Source organism: Myotis yumanensis, unplaced genomic scaffold (genome assembly GCF_028538775.1).
Source record: "Myotis yumanensis isolate MYYU_CA2020_CCGP unplaced genomic scaffold, mMyoYum1.0.hap1 SCAF_2, whole genome shotgun sequence".
In the NCBI taxonomy this organism is placed as follows: domain Eukaryota; kingdom Metazoa; phylum Chordata; class Mammalia; order Chiroptera; family Vespertilionidae; genus Myotis; species Myotis yumanensis.
In genome coordinates, this window is record NW_027223753.1 from 24549689 (window position 1) to 24574735 (window position 25047).

General features: G+C 54.9%; 1 protein-coding gene and 1 pseudogene across 2 annotated transcripts; one reads left to right on the forward strand and one right to left on the reverse strand.

The window, feature by feature from the left end:
* Positions 1-390: 390 nt before the first annotated feature.
* LOC139004365 (mediator of RNA polymerase II transcription subunit 27 pseudogene) lies at positions 391-1888 on the reverse strand (annotated as a pseudogene).
* A 9405-nt stretch (positions 1889-11293) lies between these two features.
* Positions 11294-21137, forward strand: ZC3H12A (zinc finger CCCH-type containing 12A). 2 transcript variants are annotated; one of them, XM_070403250.1, is made up of 6 exons: positions 11294-11394; positions 12189-12663; positions 17404-17543; positions 18414-18648; positions 19305-19411; positions 19572-21137. In XM_070403250.1, the coding sequence occupies exons 2-6, from the start codon at positions 12269-12271 to the stop codon at positions 20426-20428; spliced, it is 1734 nt and encodes a 577-aa protein (XP_070259351.1). In that variant the 5' UTR covers positions 11294-11394; positions 12189-12268; the 3' UTR covers positions 20429-21137. The 2 variants fall into 2 exon arrangements, with proteins under 2 accessions (XP_070259351.1, XP_070259352.1); XM_070403251.1 differs by lacking the exon at positions 11294-11394 and adding an exon at positions 12008-12103.
* Positions 21138-25047: the final 3910 nt, after the last annotated feature.

Genomic DNA, 25047 nt, shown 5'->3' on the forward strand with positions numbered 1-25047 from the left:
GATCAACAACTTGCTGACCTTCCACCAATAAGTCTGTTTTACTATTTCCAAACCATTCCCACAGACCTCATATTTTGTAAGATTTTATCCCCTAAGCTGTATTTAGGTAATTATTATATACTTACCAGTAATAATTACTAAGTAATTATTGTTACCATTATAAAGGATATTTTTGGTTGTGACAGAATTTATGAACTTACAAAAAGTCTAGAACTGGGAGTAGTTTCAGGCAAGGCTTGATCCAGCAGCTATTACCAAGGCCCTATGTTCTTTCAGTCCCTTGACTCTGCCTCCTATGCTGTGTCACAAGGTGGCCTCCTGAAGCTACTTCCTGGCGCTACTTGCTTTTCTCATTTGTGATTGGCGAGAAACAGAGAGCTTGCTTCCCAGTTAGTTCAAAGAAAAGACCCAGGAGGTGTCGTGGAAGGCTTCGAGGGTCCGGAAGTCCCTCCTTGTGGCGGGGAGGCCGTCCTGCAGGCACTTCACGCAGCGCTGGCACGGGGCCTGGAACAGCTTTATGTAACTTCTCAGGCAGGTCATGAAGGACCGGACCACGACGTCCGGCATCTGGGGCAGCGGGTAGTAGAGCGGGCAGTGGTGGCACGGTCTGCCGCCTTCTGGAACTCTTGGAGTTGGCTTTGGACCATACATCCAGCTTGCCGTCTTCTGCGTGGACGTTTTCCTGGTCCCCCTTTACTATCGTTCGGTCAATGAACAGGCTCCGCATGACGACAGTCACGTCCAACACCTTGCCCAAGGTCACCAGAAGCATCGCTGACGTTCCAATGGGTCTGGAGAACTGGAGGGACACTCCAGGAAACATCCCATCGATGCGGCTGATCACGTCCTCAACATACTGAGGCGGCAGGACGAGAGCGATGGGCTGCACCTTCGGTCGGTGTTTCGCAGACGCTCCCATCTGGGTAGCGGGACGTTTCAATGCCTGTTAATGCAGAAGCCCAGATGCCAGACCTGCATGGCACTGCGCTTGTTGGGCCATGTGTACGCTTGAAGGAGCTGCCTGCAGAGAGGAGGTTTGTCCGGCCCGGGATCCAGGCTCAACAGGCTGCTGTTTTGGAGAGGGCGTGCTCAGGCGGCTGGCCTAGCAAATTGCTCAGACGTTCCAGCTACTGGAGGTCCTGGTTGACCAAGTGCCAACCGTCCTGGATGTGTGCGATAAAGGCCTTCTCCCGGCCCTCCAGCATCCCCTTGCTGCGCACGCCCTCCTCAGGCAGTCGAACACCCTGCTCACCCTGGAGCGCCCACCTGGAGGGCACTGATGGCCTGGGAAAGGGCCTCCAGGTTCATCCCGACGCTCAACACGCCCGCCATGTCCCTGCACGCCCGCCATGTCCCTGCCGGGGCCACAGTCCAGACCTTGGTTCTTGTCTCCTTGAAAGAAGGATTTCAATCAAGAGACAAAGGGTAGAAAAGCAAGCAAGAATTTACTGACGCCAGCAAAACACACTTAGGACAGTGAAACAGGAAGGGCACAGGAGAGCTTGGCTGGGCTGCTTTGCTCAAGGGGAAGTCTTCATTTATCCGTCCTTGGGTGTGGCTGGCCAATGGCACTAACTGGATTTCTGCTACCTGTCTCCCTAAGTAGGGTGATTTAAGCTCTGTACCCTCTGGCTGGGGAGGAGAAGCACCACCCATTTACTCTTAAGTATTCTTGGTTTAGGGAAGATAGGATTTACTAGGTAGCTGCAAACTGCTGCTCAACTGTCTTAGTTCCTACTCCACTTGTCCTGGAATATTCCTAACTTCTTTTACTGTCCTATAACAGATCTCTACCTAATTTGACTGAAAATTTTCAGTGGAAACAGAAAGTGGTACTTTGGTTTTAAAATCTTCACATACTCTCATTTTTGTTTCCTTTGTACCATAATTCAGTATTAATAAGATGGGCTTGCAGTTTAGTTTGCTTGTATAGGCAAAATCTTTTCTATCGTTCTCAGGTACAATTAAAAGATTAACACGTATTAACATAGAATGCTTGAAAGATTTAGAAAACCGCATAAAAGCAACAACTTTACATATCCCCACTACCTTCTCATGCATTTTTTTCAGCCTTTTAAAAAATGCTATGCCAACATATAGCTCTATAAATGTATACATGCATCAACCGGGACTTAAAACAAAAGTGGGGCCATGGCCCATGTGACTAGGTTGGTTGGGCATCATCCCATGCACCAGAAGGTTGCTAGTTCGATTCCTGTTCACAGGTTTGGTCAAGTGCATGCTGGAAGCAACCAACCTGTGTTCCTCTTACATCGATGTTCCTCCCTCTCTCTCTCTCTCTCTCTCTCTCTCTCTCTCTTCTCCCTCTCCCTCCCTCTCTCTCTAAAATCAATTTTTTAAAAAATACATTTGAAAAAAAAGATGGTATGATACTATACACTGTACCATTTACTGTTTTTAGTTAACAACAGAATTCCAAGTGGGTATATAAGGAGTAATCACATTCTTTTGGTGGCTCTGTATTTCTGTGTAAATAAGTGAGCATATCATTTATGTAACCATTGTCAAATATCACATTGACAGATGTTTACCTTGGTTTTATTTTTTTAATATATTTTTATTGATTTCAGAGAGGAAGGGAGAGAATGATGAGAGAGAATCATCAATCAGCTACCTTCGGCATGTCCCCTAGTGGGGACTGAGCCAAAAACCCGGGCATGTGCCCTGACCAGGAATTGAACCATGACCACTTGATTTGTAAGTCAATGCTCAACCACTAAGCACACTGGCTGGGCATGTTTACATTGTTTTTACTTAAAAATATTTTTTTGGCAATTTTAAGCTATGCTACATGGATATTCTTGGTATATCTATGTGTCTATATTAGCATTTCTGTAAACATACATTTCTAGAAGTACAATTTCTGGGTTGAAAACTATGCACATTTAAATTTTTCATAGCTATGACCCTAATATTCTCCAAAAAAACATGTTATCAATGAACACCCTTAGCATGAATGTGCCAAATAACTCATTTCCTCACATCCTTCTGTGGTTGGCAGTGAGACAGACATGAGCAGAGCAAGGACGGTGCTCAGGTACAGAAGGTTCCCAGGGTGGAAAGCCCTGGGTGACTAGCAAAGAGCAATTACATGGTGGGATCTCACCCTAGACCAGTGATGGCAAACCTTTTGAGCTCGGTGTGTCAGCATTTTGAAAAACCCTAACTTAACTCTGGTGCTGTGTCACATATAGAAATTTTTTGACATTTGCAACCATAGTAAAACAAAGATGTATATTTTTGATATTTATTTTATATATTCAAATGCCATTTAACAAAGAAAAATCAACCAAAACAATGAATTCGAGTGTCACCTCTGACACGCGTGTCATAGGTTCGCCATCACTGCCCTAGGGTGACCTTTTCTCCCCTAGCATATCCCTGGTCATGCAGTTTGGGCCCCCTGACCTTTCCTCCCGAGAGATAACACTTAGGCTTCAGCTGTATTTCAGCTCTAGACCCAGAAAAGCAATCAAACCAGACCAGCGACCCCATGGCTGCCCTCAGGACCAGCTGCACTGAACACTTGGGTTGCGGGAAACGAGTTAAGTCGGCTCGCGTGAATTGCGCGTACTCCGCGGGAGCCGTCTTAACTCGGTTCATATAGATTTGCGGTGGAGTGCGGAAAACGTGTAAACTCGGGCCGATTGTAACTGCGTATTACCAAATATTTGTTTCAAAGATACCTACCTGCGTATGCGAACCGTTTCATACCCATTTCAATCGAACCCATACTTCAAAAGATATAGGCATTTTAAACTAACTCTGATTTTGCGCGGGAAACCTAAATAATTGCCCGCGCCATCTTATATTTTGGCGGGAAATTCACCCGACATGACTCCTGCCCGGCACCAGCCATTCAGAGACCTAGACCCTGAAAGGACACACATGGAAATCTGCTGACTAGTCTATTGAGATCTCTCCCTGGGACCTCCTCTACACTCTCCACCTCCTCCTGGGAGCACGCCTTCGCCTTTTCCTTCTCCTTTCCCTTTCCCTTTCCCTTTCCTTTTCCCTTTCCCTTTCCCTTTCCCTTTCCCTTCCCCTTCCCCTTCCCCCTGCCCACCTCGGGGTAATGTTACCATTCCCTTCCTCACTCCCAAGCTCCTAGGGCCCTTCCTTTGCCTCTATAACTTCTTCCTAAGCTCATTTCTCCTACATAGTGCTTCTTCTACCTCTGTAATCTTATAAATAAATGTTCTCTTATAAGAAAAAAAAAAGATGATGAAGAAAGAAAGGACCCAGAATTGAGACTCAGATTGGCCTGACTGGGGTCATGTGCCTTTTTCCAACCAATTACTACAGCTGGGAAAATGCAATATTCTCATTTGCTTAAGCCAGTTAGGTCGAACCCTTAGAATGGGGTCATTTCTGACCAGATCACAAGGCTGGGAAATTCCCAGGATTACGAAGGGGGAATCGGGCCAAGGGTGCTGTAGACACAACCGGCAAGTTTCCTATGGCATGTTTATTCGCCGGCGACATCTCCAACAGCCTGTCAGAACTTCTGACCAGCATGTGAGCTGCGTAGTAGTGACTTCCAGGATCTTGTGAGCTGGTCACGATGACAACCCCATCTGTGGGTGGCCGCACTGCCCACATGAGCTGACTCAGCCGAGCAGGCAGCAAGCTCCTGACTGTGGTTAGCCCTGGCCTAGTTCATCCATGTCTGGCTTATTTTTTTAAATTGATTTCAGAGAGGAAGGAAGAGGGAGAGATAGAAACATCATTGATGAACGAGAATCATCGATCGGCTGCCTCCTACACGGCCCCTACTGGGGATTGAGCCCACAATCCGGGCATGTGCCCTTGACGGGAACTGAACCTGGGACCCTTCAGTCCACAGGCCAATGCTCCATCCACTAAGCCAAATCGGCTAGGGCTCTCCACTCCCACCTGACTTCACAGATGGCTCAGTTGGAGACTTATTTATAAGATTACAGGAGCTCCCGAGTTCTTAGGCCTGTGACTGCCCTTTTCATACACGAGACGTCCATGAGCTGGACTTGGAAAAGGGGGCGCAACAGAGATGTCCACAGCAGAACATGCCTGGAACCACTCCGGCTCACTCATGCCTTGACTCACCAAGCTCCTGTGCCAGGTCCTGCCCCAGGGATGTGTCTTTAAGGAACCAGTCAGGTGGGGAGATGGTGGTGCCCAGACCATTACATTCAGATGGGAACACAGTGAGGAGGCAGAAGTGGGGCCCGAGGACAGGGGCAGGCCCCTCCCAGGCCAGAGGGCAAGAATGTCTGCCCCAGCACACGGAGCAGCAGGGCCATCTCAGCCCTGACCCACAGTCTCTTGGCCCTAGGGAAGTCCAAGGCCTCTCTGGCAGCTCCCAGTAAATCACTGAAGTTGTGTCCAGTACAAATCAGGAAGGGTTCAACCTCAAGGCTGGGACCCAACGCCTCTGCACACTCCCAGGGCTTCACAGCATTCCCTCTGAGTCCTTCTCAGCAGTGGCTCTGGAGGGGTTAGGGGAGAGGGAGAGGGGGAGGGGGAGGGGGAGGGGGGAGTGGAGAGTAGGCAGCCTCACCCTTTTGCCTTCCTTTAGATCCCACCTCTTCCTGGATCTTCCAAACCAGGTGGGATTCACAGTGAAGCCAAAGGGAAAACTTCACTGCAACCACACTCCCCAACAGACACCTGAGAGCTACCATTCCTTCTTGTTAGGCAGCTTTCTCAGGTGGACAGTCAGCACCAGCACTCGGAGCACCTGTGTGCCTCTGGTCCCATGTCTGTGGCGAGCAGGGCCAGGAATGCTTGGGTGGAGGAAGCCTGGCTGGTCCCATTCTCAGCTTTGACTAAATTAACTTGCCAAGTGACCAGGGGCAAGTCCCTCTCCCTCTCTCAGTCTCCCCGGCAAGCCTCACAGACAAAAAGTCCCCAAGTTTATACTTTGGACACTATCTCCAAATGATTCTACTTGGTCATTTCTATGTACCAATAGAAATGAAAAACGACATCTGGCCCTATACTACCTGCAAGGCCCATGAAATTATATTTTTAAATAAACTTTTAAATTCTGGAATTAATTGTAGATTTACACAGAGGCTGCAGAGATAGTACAGATTGTTCCCAAATACTTCGCTTGCAGTTTCAGTTTCCCCTATGTTACCTCACACCATGGTGCCACATCGTCAAAACTAGAAATAGGCCTGGCCGGTGTGGCTCAGTGGTTGAGTGTCAACCTATCAACCAGGAGGTCACGGTTAGATTCCTGGTCAGGGCACATGCCCAGGTTGCAGGTAGAGGGCGTGCAGGAGGCAGCCCATCAATGATTCTCTCTCATCATTGATTTTTCTGTCTCTCCCTCTCCCTTCCTCTCTAAAATCAATTAAAAAATAGATAAACTAGAAATAAAACAGCATTGGTACATCCCTGTCAACTAAAGTCCAGATGGGATTTGAGTTGAACCGGCTTTTCCATCAATGCTCTCTCTGTTCCAGCACCCAACCTAGGAAACCATACTGCTTCCGGTCGGCGTGTCTCCCAGCCTCTGGCCTGTGATTTCTGTCTCTCTGTGCTTTTCATGCCCCTTCCAGTTTTGAGAGTCCTGGTCAAGTATTTTCTAGAATGTCCTTCCACTGGGGTTTGTCTGATGTTTTCCTCTGGGGTTATGGGTTTGGGGGAAGAATAGCAGGGAAGGGAAGTGCCCTCCTTATCACATAACGTTGGGGGCACATGATATCCATCTAACTTACTGCTGCTGATGTTAACCTTGATGGTTTGGTCAAGGTGGTGTCCGTCAGCTCTCTCCACTGTAAAGTTACTGTGAAACGAGGGGCTAATTACTAGTAAGCTATTTGCGAGATCTGTCTCTTCTCCTGGCCCAGTTTGTTCTTTAGTCAATCACTTATTTCTACCGGTACGGACTCACAGATATGTATTTTATGCGAATCCTCTGTTGTCTATTTTATTGCTCTCGCTGTTGTTGCTTTGGCCATTGGGAGCTTTTGGCTCCTGGGTCCCTCTGACGCTCCCCCATCTTTTTGGGTTTTGAGCACTTCCCAACTCTGGTACCACAGACCTTCCTGGCTCACCTGTCCCCTGCCCCTGCCCTGGAATCAGCCGTTTCTCCGAGGAGGGAACATATTTAAAAACAAATCCAGCCGAAACCGGTTTGGCTCAGTGGATAGAGCGTCGGCCTGCGGACTAAAAGGTCCCAGGTTCGATTCCGGTCAAGGACATGTACCTGGGTTGCGGGCACATCCCCAGTGGGAGATATGCAGGAGGCGGCTGATCAATGTTTCTAACTCTCTATCTCTCTCCCTTCCTCTCTGTAAAAAATCAATAAAATATATTAAAAAAAAACAAAAAAACAAAAAAAAAATCCATTGCCCTGACTGTTTTGGCTCAGTGGATAGAGAGTTGGCCTGCGGACTGAAGGGTCCCAGGTTGATTCCAGTCAAGGGCATGTACCTTGGTTGCGGGCACATCCCCAGTAGGGGGTGTGCAGGAGGCAACTGATCGATGTTTCTAACTCTCTATCCCTCTCCCTTCCTCTCTGTAAAAAATCAATAAAATATATATTTTTTAAAAAAACACAAATCCACCAATTACCTTGTCAATAGTCCAGATATATTGCATTGCAGTTGAATATGTGATGAAAAGACTCAATTTGTTCAACTGCAGTTTAAAACATAAACCTTGATTTTTGTATCTCTATTGCAACAAGTCTTTTTTTTTTTAAATCCCACCCAAGGGTATTTTCATTGATTTGAGAGAGAGAGGAAGAGAGAGAAAGAAACATAGATCAGTTTTCCCCCTACCCAATGCATCCTGACTGGGAGTTGAACCCACAACCTAGGTATGTGCCCTGACTAGGAATTGAACCCGCAACCTTTTGGTGTACAGGACGATGTTTTATCCAACTGAGCCACCAGGCCAGATAGTACACACAGTTCCCAAATACTTCTCTCTCAGTTTCAATTTCCCCTCATGTTACTTCACTACACAGTGCCACATCGTCAAAACCAGAAATAGGCCTGGCCAGTGTGGTTCAGTGGTTGAGCGTCGCCCTATGAACCAGGAGGTCACAGTTAGAGTCCCAGTCAAGGCACATGCCTGTGACAAGTCTTTTATAAATACACCAGGAGCCTCAAAACCTGAGAGGAACCTGCCCTTCCCCCATTCTCAGGCCTTGTTGAATTTAACCTCTGCAGTCGCTCTGCCAAGGGCTGGGAGCAGCCTGCCTACCCTTCCCACAGAGGTGACCTAGTTCCTTGATCCACCACAGTCTGAGCTGCCCAGTGTAGCTACCAAAGGCCAAAGTAATTAATTCCTGGGACCTTTCCCTCTCCAGTCTCTCCCCCACCCCCACCCACCCACCCCCCGCAACCCCACTCAGGGGTGGCCAGTCCTGGAGCTCTGCAGACCTCACCCAGGCTGTCCAGGTGCAGGCAGGTGTCTGGAAAGCAGGGGAGTTCCAGGAAGGAAGTTGGCAAGCCCAGCCACTGCGTCATGCATGCAAGAGGCAGAGGGGGGTGTGGCAGGGCACCTTGAGGTCCCAGAGGGCTCCTGGGCATTGGGGCCAAGGTTTGCAAAATCCAGCTGGAAGTGGAGCAGGGGCTCCATGGAAGAGGGTCCCGGAGCAGCCCTAGGTTCTGCAGAAGAGAGTGGGCTTCTCAGGGAAGTGCAGCCTTTATGAGCCGGAAGAGAGCTAGACTTCACTCATTCTGGGAGGGCACAGAGCTGCGTGACTCATCGCCCAGTCCCGCTGCTCCCTCTGGCACAGTGCTGGGCAGCATGGAGCCTGGGAGCATGGGTGGAGTCCCAGCCCAGTCCTGGCCCCAGAGGAGATCCCAAGCAGGCAATCACAATCCAGCACGTAGGAACAGAGGAGGAAGCAACTCAGCATCTAAGGAGTCCGGGGCAGGCCTCCCAGAGGAGGTGACATCATCAACAAGATGAATGGAATTGGCCAGGCAGCAGTGGGGAGAGGGGAAGGGGAACACTCCCGGGCTGGGGAAGGAGCAGATGCAAAGGCACGGAAGTGTCTGCAAGGTGCTGGCACAGTGCCCGCCGCCTGGTAAGAGCTTTATAAATGTGAGGCATTATCGCTGTGGCATTCTTGACTTATCATTATGATGATTAACCTGAACTCGTTACTTACTATCATTCCTATCTTAAAGCTAGTTACTACAATGAATAAATGCCTGGCATCGCTAAGCTTTTCTCAGCTCCAAAAGGAACTGTTGGGAAGACGAGGGGTGCAGCCTACACAGTGCTCAGTGGGAGTGGCTGTGAGCATGTGATGAGGCTGCAGTATCCCTGGGGGGCCCAGAGGAGGGGAACAGCTTCAGGACAGAACTAGGAATGCATGCTCCCTCCCTGGGGTGGTCTGTGGCCTCCGGGAACAAGGTCCCAAGGTTGCGGGTTCAATTCCTAGGGATGCCGTGGAGAGAGCTGTGGGATTTTCAGCTCTGCCAGCTCCAGGACCTGGCCAGTGATTTCGCCTTTCTGAGTCTCTGAGAGTCCATTCCCTCAACCCTACAACTGCATTGAAATAGGCATGCTCTTTGTAACAGTAAAAAAAAAAAAAAAATCCTATAAACAGCACTACTAACACATTAATGGATAATCAGTGGTATATTCCACAATGGAATATTATTCAGTAATAAATATAAAAAACAATGCTGCTCTGGCCAGGTAGGTCAGTTGGTTAGAGGGTCATCCAGATACACCAATATTTCGGGTTGGATCCCCAATCAGGGCACATACAAGATTCAACCAATGAGCACATAAGTGGGAGGAGAAATATCTCTCTCTCTTTCTCTCTTCCTTCTTCTCTCTAAAATCAATAAGTAAAAAAAAAAATGTTAATGCTTCATGAAAAAGAAAGTCACATGATCATGTAGAATGATTCCACTTGCACAAAGTTAAAAAAAGCGAAACTAAACAATATATTATTTAGGAATGCATACAAAGGTGCTAAAACTTAAAAATCAAAGAAATTATTAGCACAATTAGAACAAAATTCAGGAAAGTGGCTGTTCAAGATGAGGGTGCAAGGTTGTAATGGAGGCACACGGTGGCCTCAGAGGTGCTGGCACAGGTCTGTTTTTTAAGTTAGGTGACAGGTACGTGGATCTTTTATTATTACTACCCATTAAGTTACACATGTATAGGGTATATGGTGTCTTTTACAAGAAACATTTTTTGGTTACAACACTAATAACATGTAACCTTACAGGACACATACCTACGATAAGGCCGAGAAAATATAAGAAGTATTGGCTCACACAGGAAACTCAGTATTGAGTACTTGGCGCCCTGGGACTCAGTTTCCCCATCTGCAAAGTGAGCTGGTGGCACTGCCATGGGCTGGTCCTCTAGCTTATGGGTTCCGTGTTCACACACACACTCAGGCAGGTTCCAGGCCTTACTCCACCAGAAGAGTCTCCCCTCTGCCCTAGGTCACTTGTGGTTTCAAAACTGGCCAAGGTGGCACCTGCTGCCCTGGAATGGGAGCTCCGGCTCCTGGTTCCCAGTCTCTCCAGCCGGGACAGTGGAGCCTTTTCGGAATTTCTCTAGGGTAAAGGGGCATGACAGCCCTGTCTCCCTCAGCTCAGCCCAGGGGCAGACACTATAAAGCGCTGTGCTCCCTGTGGGATCAGGACTGGCTGACCTGGGACCCCAGAAGCGTCCTCCGGAGGCCGGGCGGCCTCACTGCGGAGCTGCGTGGGAGGCAGCATTCTGTGAGCATTCACAGGCGACGGGGTCGGTGCACCTCCGCTGCCTGCTTCCCCCCTCGTCGCCGCGGACCTGCTGGCTGCGCCTGCCCTGCCTTTCTCTCCTGGTGTGGTCCCTGTTTCAGAAAACGCGAGCCTGGCCCTGGGTGTGTGTGGCCCACCTCGGTGCGCCTGCTCCTCCCCGCCTACCTGTTGAGCGCTCCTGTCTTATCACCACGAACCTACCTCCCGTGGTGCGCGGAGCCAACTCTGTGCCTGAGCCACTCCGCGCGCCCCTGACCGCACCTTCACCAGGTGGGGGTGCCTGCCAGGCGTCTGGGTGTCCGTGGCTGTACCTGTCCTCCTCCTCTGACTCGGTGCGCGCCCCTTCCCCGCGCGGGCCGTGCCCTCCCGCCCTCTCCATCTCCTCGCCCCGGGCCCCAGCTCCCGGCCTGGCGGGGAGCGCGCGGCCGCAGCGGCGGAGCCGGAGGCGGGGGGCGGGGCGGGGCCGACGGCGGGGCGGCGCGGGGCGGAGCAGGAAGGGGCGGTGGCCGACCAGCTCTTCGCCTACAGGGCTTCCGCGTCTGGGTCCTTAATCAACCTGCCCGCCCACCGGCCAGTATAAAGGCGCCGCTGGCCTCGCCCCTGGGACTCGGACCCATGGAGACGCCGCCGGCCGCCCTAGGTCCACGGCGGGGTGAGTTGTACGCGGTGGGGCGCGGGGCGCGGACAGGGGAGGGGGCGGGAAGGGTTCCCCTGAACCTACCGGACGGGGAGGCACGTGGGGCTGGTCCCCTCCGGCCTCGAGGGTTCTCGGGACCATCTCCAACTTAGCCCAAGTTTGGGGGACTCTGGGGGAAGGAGGCCAAGCTCCAGACGGGGAGCCTGGGGAGCTCGGGCCGGGACAGCCTGCGCGTCACCGAGCCCGGCAGCCAACCAGAGTTTTCCAGCAACTTTTCTGGCCGGTGGGTCTCCCCGGAAAGTTCTCCCCCAGCCCAGGAGGTCGGCCACGGGCTCTGCGCCTCTTGGGCCTGGCTCCGGGGCGTGGGGGCAGGCGGGCGGGGGCGAAGGCCTCGGCGGGGAAGCCCCCGTCCCCCCACCCCCAACCCCCAGCTCAGTTCCAACCCTGGGTTTCCATCGGAGCGCCCCGCCCCGCAGCTGTGGGGGCGCGGCAAGGTCTTCTAAGGCCTCCCAGGACATCTGGGTCCCTTGGGTTGGGGTGGGGCTGAGCTTGGGGTAGGAGGTGGAGTCAGACTAAGTTCAAATACTTGCGACACCAGCCTACCAGCCGGATGACCTTGAGCAAGTGCTTCATGTCTGTGGCTCAGTTTCATCCTTGGGAATGCTGACCCCCTCGCTGGGGCGCTGTGGGAGGATGACCAGATGCTTGCAGAGTGCCACCAGCGGTGCCTCCTTCCGCTGGGTGGGGCGGAGCGGAGGGGGGTGGAAGAGAGCCATTCCCCATCCCTAACCCTGTGGTTTTCCCACCAGGAGCTGTGACTGGTGCCTTCCACCGGTCTGATCTGTGAGTGGCTGGCGGAGAGAGGCCCACCGAGAAGCCAGCCCCCACCATGAGTCTGTGGGAACCTGAAGACAGGCACAGCTGCCAAGTTACCCCCAGGTCAGCCCAGGAGCCCCCCGCGGAGGAGGCCTCTGCTGCCGAGCTGCAGATGAAGGTGGACTTCTTCCGGAAGCTGGGCTACTCCTCCGCTGAGATCCACAGCGTCCTGCAGAAGCTGGGCGTCCACGCAGACACCAACACCGTGCTGGGCGAGCTGGTGAAGCACGGGTCAGCCGCTGAGCGGGAGCGCCAGGCCTCGCCGGACCCCTGTCCTCAGCTTCCTCTGGTCCCCCGGGGTGGGGGCACCCCCAAGGCTCCCACCCTGGAGCCCTCATCCCTGGAGGAGGACAAGGAGGGCAGTGACCTGAGGCCCGTGGTCATCGACGGGAGCAATGTGGCCATGAGGTACGTGTCACTTTTGTGGCTGAGACGTGGCTGGGAATGGTGGCCCTGTGTCTCCATGTCTGGTAGAGGGGCCTTCAGGAAAGAGTTTGACATCTTCTCACATACTTTTATAAAGGAAAGGAAAGCCCTTTAGTGAGGCCCTACTGTGCGTCAGGAGGCTCCCATAATCCTCATGGCCTCTTGGAAGTGGATTTGCTAGGAATGTTTTAGGGATTGAGAACAGAGGCTCAAAGACTTGCTCGGGGTCACACTACTGGGGAGCAGTGGAGCACAGATTCAAACTTGGGTCCTCTGTCTCCAGAGTTCACCCAGTGCTCTTTGCCTTCCTGAGGGTCAAGTTCCTCTCCTGTGACTTGAGGCAGTACCGCGGAAGGAATCAGACCGGCTCCAGCTCATCCGAGAAGGGCCTGGAGTCATTTGCCCTCGCTGAGCCTTCTCCTGTGATCAGTTCTCACCCAGCCCTCAGGTGCTGGTTGGAAGGTGTCGCTACAGTACCTAGAGTAGCTGCTCAGGAAACAGCAGCAGTTGATACTATTACAGTGATTCAGGGTCTGGGCTCCCATGGAAGCAGGCCAGCTCCTGAGGCCTTTGTGGCTATGACCAAGAGTGATCTCGAGCTCTGGCTCTTTGTGGGGCCTATGGGCCAGTGACCTGATGCTTTGGCTTCAGGTGAGCTGTGACTTGGGTCCATTGTGATTCAGCTAGAGCCACTAGGCTGGACTGGGATCTGGGGACTCCCTGGGGCTCAACCCCAGTACCCTCCTCCCTCCCCCCCCTTACAGGCTTTAACGGAATGGGATGGGCTGGGGCCAGGGTTGCCTCTGGCCCTGCTTTCTTCCAGTCCCTCCAATGAGGAAAAGTACCTATGGGTGTGGCCGGGGAGCCCCCAGACATGGGTGGGCTACTGGCTGCTCTTAGGGACCTCCCAGGTGCACTGCCTGAGGCCTCCGTGCCCTTGGCCCCCTTCTGCCCCTCCCACTGCCCAGCTGGGTCAAGTCATCTTGTCTGGTTGGTCCTGGCCCAGCTTTAGCCATCTTTAGATCGGTCTTTCCATCTCTGAAATGGGTAGAAGTTTGGGTAAAGCTGGCTCCCACGTGCCAGTGGCTGCTGGTCACAGCATGTGCTTTGAAAGTCAGGGGCCCCCTCTCAGGCTCCATCAGCGTGTGGCTGGATAGGTCTATGGGCCAGAGTGCTGAGCCGGGAGCAGCCATGTGCTGTGTGTGTATGTGTTTGTATCCTGGCAGAAGAAGGTGGGGCCTGGGAGGGAGGAGGGGCAGATCGTGGAGGGGGTGGCTAAAGGAGCTGGCTGGAGGGGCAGAGCCACCGGGGGTTTCTGAGCTGAGGCTCTAGCGGAGGGGAATTCCAGCCTCAGACTTCCTGTCTCAGCTGTTTCTGGGTTCCTGCCCTGCTGCCCCCTCCCCCACAAGGGCAGATGGGCCAGCCCACACCGTATGCAAATCGTGGGGAAATTCACCTCTGTTTCCTTCTAAGGGAATTTTTCTCTAGCTGGGCCCAGCCCTGGCAAATCTTTCACCTGAGTAGCCTGGCTTGACCCAGCCCTCTGTCCTAGGGTGGGAGCCACTGAGTCTCTTACCAGGGTCTAGTTAGCCAGGCTGAGGGGTCCTGACCTTCTGGGCACACAGGACTGCGGTGGGGGTGGGAGGATATCTGGTTTTCCTGTGCCGACAGCTTCCTCCATTGCAATGAGAGGGCCTGAAGGTAGCTGTCGAGGCACTTCCGGCCTGGGAGGGCTGTCTGTGATGTTCTACTTCTGCCAAGAGCCAGGCTCTGACTCCCTGTCCCGGGGACATTCTGAAGACTAGGGCCAGAGGTAAGAGACAGAACCTGAGCCCAGGCCTGGGGCCCCTGGATTGCCTTCCTGTCCCCACCAGCAAGATCTGAAATTCGTGAGGAGAAAAGGCTCCCAAACTTGAGTTTGTACCAAATGTTAGGAGGGAGGGGCAGGCTGAGATCAGACTTGTCCCAGGCAAGGTTTTTGATGCGCAAAGGCAGTGCGCTGACCTGGAAGCCCTGGCATTCCATGGAGTCCCAGGGCTTGAAGGTACTGGCCTAGGATGGGGCATTGCATGTACACACGTGTGTATAGGAGGAGGTAAGTGGGTGCCCGTGCAGACTGCATACCTGCGAGAGGAAGCCAAGCCAGGGATGATCGCATCCCTGCAGTCTCGGGAAGACAGAGCAGGAGGCCCAGGGAAGGGAGTAAGGTGATGGGGGAGCGGAGCACCAGGTACTGCCCTCCCAGTCCGGGCGTGCCTCCCGACAGCCAGCTTTCGTCCCCTGCAGTGGGCATTACCCGACCTGGAAGGCCAGGGGAGGCTTCTCGGAGGTGCTGGCCCCTCACATGGGACCTGATGGGGGAGAAGTTTGCCAGATGCGTCATTTTTCCTGTCCCCAGCCTGCCCCTGCCTCCTAACACTGGGTACAAACTCAAGTTTGGGAGCTTTTTCTTTTCTAAATATATTTTATTGATTTTTTACAGAGAGGAAGGGAGAGAGATAGTCAGAAACATCGATCAGCCGCCTCCTGCACACTCCCCACCGGAGATGTGCCCGCAACCAAGGCACATGCCCTCGACCGGAATCCAACCCGGGACCCCTCAGTTCACAGGCCGACACTCTATCCACTGAGCCAAACCGGCTATGGCAAGGGAGCTTTTTCTTTTTCTTTTCTTTTTTTAATATATTTTTATTGATCTCAGAGAGGAAGGGAGAGGGAGAGAGAGATAGAAACATCAATGAAGAGGGAGAATCATTGATTGGCTGCCTCCTGTACACCCCCCACTAGGGATTGAGCCCACAAGCCGGGCGTGTGCCCTTGACCGGAATCAAACCCAGGACCCTTCAGTCCACAGGCCGACGCTCTATCCACTGAGCCGAACCGGCGAGGGCTAGGAGCTTTTTCTCCTAATAAACTTCAGATCTTGCTGGTGGGGACAGGAACGCAATCCAGGGGCCCGGGCCTGGGTTCAGGTTCTCTCTCTTACCACCAGCCGGGGTATCTTAGAGGACTCTCAGAGCCTGGGTTTCCTTCACTGCAGCTAGCTTGGGAAAGGATGGAGCAAGGAGGTGTGGGATGCGCCTGGCCTCCCATAGGAGCTGGGTACCCGCTAATCCTCCTCCATCCCTACCGCCAGGCTGGCCCCTGTCTGAGCATCGACATGGTGCTGCTGAGCACAGGTTCTGGGGTTGCATCCCTGTTCCACAATTGCTGCTGTGTGGTGCTGGCAACCACTTGTCCTCTGTGGGCCACTGTTTTCTCACCTGACTACAGGGGAAAGGAGCCTTTAATGGGAGTACCCTCCGCAGAGGCTTGCTCATAGATCAGGGCCTGGTGCAGAGCGCTGGTGGATGTTAACTTGTATCATAAGCAGCTGGCGGATGCACCTGGCGGGGAAGCCCCACCTAGCAGGGATGAGCACTGCCTTCAGGCCGGACTTTGCCTCCCTTGCAGTTTACAGAGAACTTCAGACCCGGGAGTCCCGGCCTCACCGCCAATAGCTTCTGTGCCCCCAGCTACCCTGCCTCCCTACCTTCTCTTGGGGCTCAGCTATCACCCCACCACCACCAGAAGCCACCCACAGGATGTGGTCGGCCATGGACTTGAGTCTCTTATGTAACGTTTATTCTGTTTTATTTGCCAAATATGAGAGTCTGAGTTGTTCACTGAGGGATTAGTGGGAGGCCAGCAGTGTTGGGGAGAGATCTCCAGCTGGCCTCCTCCACCCCGCCAGCCTGGTCCGGAGCTCTTCCACCACACCCAGTATTACCTGGGAGCTCCCCCCCCACACACACACACACCCAAGAATCCAGCGAGACCCTCCACTTTGCTGGACTGTCTTTGGCCTCAAGCAAACAGGAAAGTTGTCCCACTGATATGGGCCCTTCTTAAGGAGGCTGCAGACAACCAGGCCCATTTTTCAGATAGGGAAACTGAGCCAGAGCAACCCAGCAGCAACTCAGGATCCAGACGCATCAGGATGGGGTGCGGTGTGGTCATGAGACCACGGCAGGGGCATGTCCCATGTCCCAACTCCTCTCGGAGTCCCCGGGTCCAGACTGTCTTCCTGCCTCAGGTCATGCCCTTCTGAGAGGGGGGAAGAGAAGACAGGGCAATTTAGGCATTTTGGGGAATTGGCGGTCTTGAGAGGAAAAGCTGTGTCCTTTCACTTTCAAACTGAAAGGCTCCGCTGAGGGCAGCCTCCCGCATCTGTGGCTGCCTTCCCTCCCGGGAGGTGGGGGTGTGGCTCCTTCCCCTTCATCCTCCTCAGCCCCAGCCCCTGAGGTTAGTGCAGGACTGAACTTTAATCCAGAACAATCTGGTTTCTCTTCTGTTGGCGGGGCGGGTGCCTTCCCCACCCCCACCCCTGGATGAGGGAGGGTGGTGACTCAGTCTGCCTGTGGACATCTGTGTCCCCTGGTCCCAGCGCCCCGGGTGGGGCAGGAACCAGAAGTCTCCAGCGCCTTTCCCCCACCCCCAGGTGTGTTGCAAGCAGCCTGACCCTCCCCCACACGGGGAGCGAGTGTTGCCAGATTCCTGGGTGTTTCCTCACTGTTGGGAGATGCGACCTCAGGGAAAGTCCCAGGTCTGGTCATCCTGGGCGCTGTGGGAACCAGCAGGGAATGCAGGCGTGGGCCCTGGCCTGAAAGGGGTGGGCTGAGAGCCAGGGCAGGGGCTGGAGTGGGACCCCCTCCCTCCTGACCCCCCACCTCTCCCCCGCAGCCATGGGAACAAGGAGGTCTTCTCCTGCCGGGGCATCCTGCTGGCCGTGAACTGGTTTCTGGAGCGGGGCCACACAGACATCACGGTGTTCGTGCCATCCTGGAGGAAGGAGCAGCCCCGGCCCGATGTGCCCATCACAGGTGAGTGACACCTCTGGAGGGGGGCGGGCTTGCCGCCCCAGGAGCCCTGCTTCTCCCCAGAACAGACCCTGTGTGTGTGTGGCCGTAGCCTCTGCCTCTGAGCACTGGGCACCTCCCTCTAATGGTGGGGCGCTCTCTCCACATCCCCAGGGGCAGCGTAGTGCGGTGGCTGAGCCCGTGGGCTCTGGAATCCTGGCCCTGGCCCTTCTGGCAGCCTTGCTCAGAGCCACGTGGTGGGGTTGATAATCTCTCGGGGTTGTTGTGAGGATCACATGAGTTAACGCATCGTCAGTGCTTAGAAGGGTGCCTGGCACATAGTCAGTGCTCAGCACATGCTGGCTGCTCACCATTGTTCCTACAAGAGCCCCTAACCTTTGAGAGGAAAAACCCAAGTTTGTTTCCCTAGAAGTCTTGAGATCTGGGACAGGCTGGCTGGGGCCACCCGCTCTAGGAGAAGTGGTCTCTCAAATGGGCTCTTGCAGCTTTGTCCTGGCCACACAGGAGACAGAGCCAAGACACATCTCCACGCTGGGGCTCATTCACGGACCCCTGCGGGACGGCGGGGTGAGCACCAGAGCCGAGCCCTCTGCGGCACAAACAGGCTGATACGCAGAAGGAGAGAAGGTTAAGGCCCAGCTCTGTGCTCGGAGCCTCTGCTGAGCGGGCCTACAGGCCTGTTCTCAGATGTGCTGGGTTTCTAGGCAGCAAACCGTGTGCCAGGCCCAGGGGAGGGGCTGAGTGTGGCAGTGGCCTCAGCAGAGCCGCATCCGTCCCTGGAGCCCCTGTGCCAGCCGCCAGGAGGTTAGGGAGCCCAGTAGGCCTGGTTCTGGGTCCAGGCTGGGCTCTGACCTGTACCCCTGCCCCTCCCAGACCAGCACATCCTGCGGGAACTGGAGAAGAAGAAGATCCTGGTGTTCACACCGTCGCGGCGCGTGGGTGGCAAGCGAGTGGTGTGCTACGATGACCGCTTCATCGTGAAACTGGCCTTCGAGTCTGACGGGGTGGTGGTTTCCAACGACACGTACCGGGACCTCCAGGGCGAGCGGCAGGAGTGGAAGCGCTTCATCGAGGAGCGGCTGCTCATGTATTCCTTCGTCAACGACAAGTACGCTCCCGCCGGAGGGAGGGGCCTCTGCTGGGGGGGCGGGGGGGGGATCCAGGCGGCTTTGATGGGGAGATGGACACAGCACCGCATAAGAAGGGTCAGGCTGGGACTGGGCTGAGGCAGGGGCGTTTGATTGGGAGGGCAGAGCTATAGCATTTTTTTAAAAACATTTTTATTGATTTCAGAGAGGAAGCGGGAGAGAGAGAGAGGTAGAAATATCAATGATGAGAGAATCATTGATCAGCTGCCTCCTGCACGACCCCTACTGGGGATCGAGCCCTTGACCAGAATCGAACGCAGGACCCTTCAGTCCTCAGGCTGATACTCGATCCACTGAGCCAAACCGGCTAGGGCTATAGCATTTTTTTTTTTTAATCCTCATTTGAGGATGTGGTCAGTGGTTCCAAGAGAGCCTCCGGGTTCCCAGCACTGAATCTCTGACCTGAGGCCAGTGGACGCAGCCTCGGGTTCACATGTTCAGGTTGCCCACTTCCCTCTGGCCTCAGAGAGCGCCCAGCATGAGGGTTGCCCAGGGATGTCCTGCTGGACGGGCCCCAGTGTTAAGAGCTGCCCTCCCATCGTTCCAGGGGAGGCTCACTGTCCAGCCCCCTCCCAGCACTGAGAAGTCCCCCTCATGTCTCCCCCTTCGCCTGCAGGTTCATGCCCCCTGATGACCCCTTGGGCCGTCACGGGCCAAGCCTGGACAACTTCCTGCGTAAGAAGCCACTCACAGCTGATCACAGGAAGCAGCAATGTCCCTATGGTAAGAGACCCAGCTCCACCCTCCCTGGCCCTCCTCGCTCCTTCCCCTTCCTCTCACCTGTACCCACGTTCTTCCTCATAGGGACCACCCAAACCCAAGTTTCCTGTGCCCCCCTGGTCCTAGACATCCCCTGCTTAGAGTCCCCCTTCCTTCTCTCCAGGAAGAAAATGCACCTACGGAATCAAGTGCCGGTTCTTCCACCCGGAGCGGCCGAGCCGTCCCCAGCGCTCCGTGGCGGATGAGCTCCGTGCCAATGCCCTGCTCTCGCTCCCTCGGGCCCCCGGCAAGGATAAGAGTGGCCGGCGACCTTCATCTCCGTCTCAGCCTGGCTCCCTGCCCCCAGAGCGTGAGCAGTGCAGCCTGGAAGGGAAGAAACTGGGAGCCCAGGCAGCCCCAGGGTCCCACCGAGAGGGTCTGTCCCAGACCTTTGTCCCAGTGACCACAGGCAGGAGCCTCCCACCCAGTGGGGGCAGTGGCAGCAGCTTTGGGCCCACGGACTGGTTCCCACAGACCCTGGATTCCCTCCCGTACACCTCTCAGGACTGCCTGGACTCGGGCATCGGCTCCCTGGAGAGTCAGATGTCAGAACTGTGGGGGGGTCGAGGAGGGAGCCCTTACGCTGGCTACAACCCCTATGAGGCTAAGCTCCCAGCCGCTCCGGCCTTCTCTCCAGCCTTCGGGCGGGCCGTGGGTGCCGGCCACTTCAGTGTCCCTGCCGACTACGCACCTCCACCGGCTGCCTTTCCACCTCGAGAGTACTGGTCTGAGCCATACCAGCTGCCCCAACCCACCCCAGTCCTGCAGGAGCCCCAGGTGCCCAGCCCAGTGGCCGACAGGGACACATGGGGTGGGGCAGGCGGCCTGGCCAAGGAGCGAGCCAGTGTGTATACCAAGCTGTGTGGCGTCTTCCCCCCACGCCTGGTGGAGGCCGTGATGGGGCGCTTCCCACAGCTCCTGGACCCCCAGCAGCTGGCTGCCGAGATCCTCTCCTATAAGTCCCAGCACCTCAGTGAATAGGAAACCCTCCCAGGGCTGTCCGGCTGGACTGCGGGCCATTGAGCAGCCCATTCTCAGCCCACGGCCCACCCTGGAGGCTGGAAAGAGGGAGGATTAAAGTAGGGAAGGGAACCCATAAACCAAAGATACTGTAGGATTGGTTCTGACCCACTCGGCACCTCTAGCTGTCTGCCTGAGTGGGTCAGAAGTGATCACCCTGTTGATGCACATTGTATCTCTGTAGTTTAAGGAGACGCTGCCGGTAACGGCCGTCGGTCCGTGGCTAAAGCCCAAACCCTCCTTTCTCTCAGGGCGGGGAAGGAGGCTGGGGGAGCAGAGGCCTGGGCTGGGGGCCCTGTGCACGGCCCCCCACCTCCACCCCGTCCCTGGGGTGCCAGTCTTGGCTGGCTAGTTGGGCACCGTGTGCCTGCCCTCCAAGGGCCCCTCCTCTAAGCCAATGAGGCCTCACCCGTGCTCTCTCGGACATGAGGCTTCATGTTAGTAAGCAAGATGCTTCTTAATAACCCACTTGTCCGCTCAGTTCGCCTATCCCATCACCCCTGCCAGGGGTCCAGAGCCCTCTGCCCCTACCCTCTCTTCCTCCCCCTTCCTCTGCTCTTGGAGTCATCTCACCCTTCCCCGCAGTGGGGGGAGACACATGTAATGTTAATGTTTTAAGTGGAAAGTCCTTGCCTCCCCAACACATCAATAAAGTACAATGTGAGCCCTTTGAAGAGGTGATGGTCTTTGTGTGCTTGCGGGTTGAGCTGGTCTTTGGGTGATGGAAGGTCAGAGGTGTGCACACGGACCTGCCAAGCCCCACCAGGACTGCTCAGTCCCTCTGGGGCAGAGGAATCTCTCTCTCTCTCCCTCCACCCCTGGGCCAGGCCTCTAGAAGAGGCCGTGGACATGGGAGGGGTGGAGGGAGGTAGGAAGCAGAAGTAGAAAGAGCTTTTCCTGAAATTGTGTGGGGAGGGGATGGGAGGGGGGCGTTCTTCCCCTTTTCTGTCCTGTGACCAGAACTGAGGATGGGAAACCACCTGGCTGAGAAGGTGGCTTCCAGGAGAGCTGGTGGAGTGGGCAGAGACGGTGTCGGAGTGGAGAGCGGGGCAGGGGGCGCTGGGGCAGGAGCAGCTGGAGAGGCAAGGCCAGGGTAACCTCCAATGGGAGGGTAGAGTCCTGGTCCCAAACTCAAGAACTGGCTCTGCCACCGATTATGTCACCTGGGGCAAAAGACTCCTCCTCTCTGGGTCTCAGTTGCCTCATCTATGAAATGGGGATAATAATGGTACCTGAAGGGTTATAAGGAGTACATGAGATCATATCTGTTGGGTGTGTGTCCCAGTGCCTGGCACATAGTAAGTGCTCATTAAAGGGCCTCTGGTGTTGGTCTGGGTGGGCTATGTTCACCTCCATCCACCATCTCCACCTTCTCATCGGCCCCAGAGGGAAAGAGGCCAGGCAGGAATATACTCTCTCTCCCCCTTTCTTTTGCAGATTAAAAAATGAGGTATAAATGTTAACTATTTTAAGTAAAAAGCTGGGCTGTCAGATGATCCCCAAACAGCACTATCAGCGGGGGAATGGAAAAAGTACAGCTTTAATAATTGCATCTTTGAACATCTCACCTAATTTGTGCTTATTGTTTGTGAAGCTTTTATGGTATCTGTATTTTTTCTGTTCAGAAACTGCTTTACCACAGAACAGCTGTGCAGCAAGTTGGAGAAAATGCCACATTGGCAGTCTGCACACAGGGCCCCACCCTGTTCTTCACACCAAATGTTCTTTAGACGCCTGCACTTGAGGCAGGGATCCATGGACAATCCCGAGTGTGCTTGCCGAGGGACCCCGGGCCGGTCGCTCGGCCTCCTCGGGAAGTTTATCTGCACAAAGAAATGGCATTGCCTTATTTATATATAAAAAAAATTTCCCAATCAAGAAGTGTACTCCAGGTTAAAAGGCTATTTATGGGCCTTTGTTTTTATGGGACAGGAAGCTAACATACTGGCCTGTCCTGTTCATTATCAGCCACTGACAATGCTGAGTGACTGACTTGCCCAAGGTCCCACGGAGAGGGGTGGACTGGGCAGGGCCTCAAGTTCAGGTCCCCTGGCCCCACAAACCTGGGGAAGGGAGGACCCTGGGAGGGATGGAGGCGGTGTGCTCAGCCCCGAACCTTGCAACCCTCTCTGCTTACATCACTTACATAGGAATCCCTCCAGCGTGACTGACATGACCACCTCCCACCTGCTCAGCAACAGGCACCCAGCAGCCCAGCCGCCGAGCCTCCTCTATCTGTATGAATGGATACAAGGGAGCATGAAGGCAGTGAGGCCTCAGCAGGGGCCTGGAAGCAGAACAGGAAGCCTTCACCCCTCTTCCCATCCCACCAGCCGCCTGTCCATAGACTTGAGAGCTTAGACTTGGTCCTTGACCAGAGCCGAGTTCTTGGTCATTTGCGGCTTCTGCTTGGGGGGGAGGGGGGGTAAAGATCCTACAGAAGTGGGCAGGTGGTGGCAGGTCAAGGCTGGCTGTGGCTAATGTCTGGAGGCCGGGTCTGTCCCTGACGGCTTGTTGACAGACACCAAGGGCAATGGAGCCCAGGTGGCAGGTGCCAGCTGGGGCTGTGCTCCGGGGAGGATTGAGGTCAGTTCAGTGCCCTGTTGGCCGGAGCTTGTATCCTGTGCTTTCCGGGCAGCCCCAGCCTGGCGGGGCTGGCCATCCAGGGTTGGTAGCCTGCCCTCCAGGCCTCTTTCTCAATCGGACTTCTGGGCAGAGCCACTCAGAGGCTGCCAGGCCAAATGTCCAGGATGTCTCTCCCACGAGTTGAGTTTTAACTGGGAAGTTCTTCCCACCATCTCTTGAAGCACCTTTACGAATGGGGCCTCCGTGTCCCCACCTGTAAAAGGGACACAAGGATCCCTGCCTCTCTCTGGATTTGACAAGATGATACCTCAGTCCTCACGGCAGCAGCATGAGAAGAAGTCCCCTCCCTGGCTGTGTGGCCCTGGGCAACTCCCTCTCCTCCCGGGGCCTCAGCTCCCTGGCCTGCCCCACATGACAGCTGTGAGGTTCCCATGGGCTGGTGTGGAGGCGAGGGTGGCAGGGCCTGGGCATGATTCCGGGACAGAAGCGCTGGCACTGAGGCACTGGAGGGGATCAAACGCCTCAGCTGCCCTGCCTGTTCGCCTCCTCTTCTTTTCCTGGTTCCAGAAGCTGAGAAGCTGATGGGGAAACCAGTGAGTATGCAAATTCCTGCTGTGCTGGGAAATGATCCTGGGGAGCTCACAGAGGAGGGCCTCCTGCCAGCCCTTCCCTGAACCCCCACCCCACCCTAAGCCTGAGTCTTCTTGCAGGTTCTGTCTCTCACATGCACTAACCCCGCTTGGGGTGCTGGACGACTGTGGAGATCACAGCCACCTTGGCAGAGAATGAACTGGCCCACAAAGGGATGAAATTCCTTGCCCTGAACGTCCCCACCCACTCTGTCCCCATATCACTCACCAGCCTGTGAAAAACCCCAGCGGTCCCTAAAGATCTAGGGACCTAAACTAGGAGGAGGAGAGCTGTGGGACTCCAGGGGAGCACCTATCCCAGGGCCCCCCAATGCTACTAACACCTCAAACATGGCTAGTCTCCGGTTGGGGGAGTGGCTGGGAAGAGGCAACCACTGCAGCTGCCCCTTCCACCCTCTTCCCACCAGCAGTCTGTGCCCTCCCATCTCCACCAGTCGCCTCCAAAAGCTGGAGGGTCTCCCCAACACAGAAGGGCAAGATCCCTGCCTGAGGAGGTGCTGCACCGACCTGTCAGAGACAGTGAGTAAGCAAGAGAAACTGGGATGCAATGGGACAGATCTGGGGCCTGGGGGTGCCCCCAGCCTGAGCCCTGGGTCCAGCTGGTCCCCAGGGCCTTGTGCCCCCAAAGAAGGCGGGCCAGGGATCAGCACTTGGCCCCAGGGTCTCTCAAATCTATGGCTCATTATTTTTTTCCTAGAACACAGCACAGGGGGTGGAGTAGAGGGTGGTGAGTAAGAGCTGCTTCTGCAGACCTCCTAATTCATGGGAAGGGTGTGGGAGATTTGGCTGAAAGAGACAGGAAGTAGGGCCCTACAATTAAGAAAACCCAAGCCATCCCAGGTCATGGTATGTAAATCCTCCCAGCTAGTTCCTGGATGGGGAGTAGGCACCAGGCTGTCACCCTGAGGTGTGCCGCCTCCTGAAGCCCATCCTCCAGGCAGCAGCTGGTGATTTTAAACTGCTCACTCATTAAGACATGATGCAAAACTAGGTGGAGAAAAGGATCCGGTAGCCCCACCCCCGCTCCTACCGAGTTGGGCTTGCTGCTGGGAGGGCAGGTCACTGGGAAAGGGTCCAAAGGCTCTGGTTCTGGCTGCTCTCCGGAGAAGAGCCTCACAAAGGCCCGGGCCACTGGCGGGGCGCTGCCTGCCACCTGCCGGCGCCTCCTGGTACCACAGCCTGTGGAGCTGGAGGCTGGCTGAGCAGCCTGCACCACCAGCATTGGCCTGAATGAAGGGCCTAAAGATAAGGGTCTGCAGCTCCACCCTGGAAAGCAGCACCAGAGGTCACGGTTGTGCTGCCTACAAAGTTTAAAGTTCCAGAATATTCCGACTGTTCTGGGTA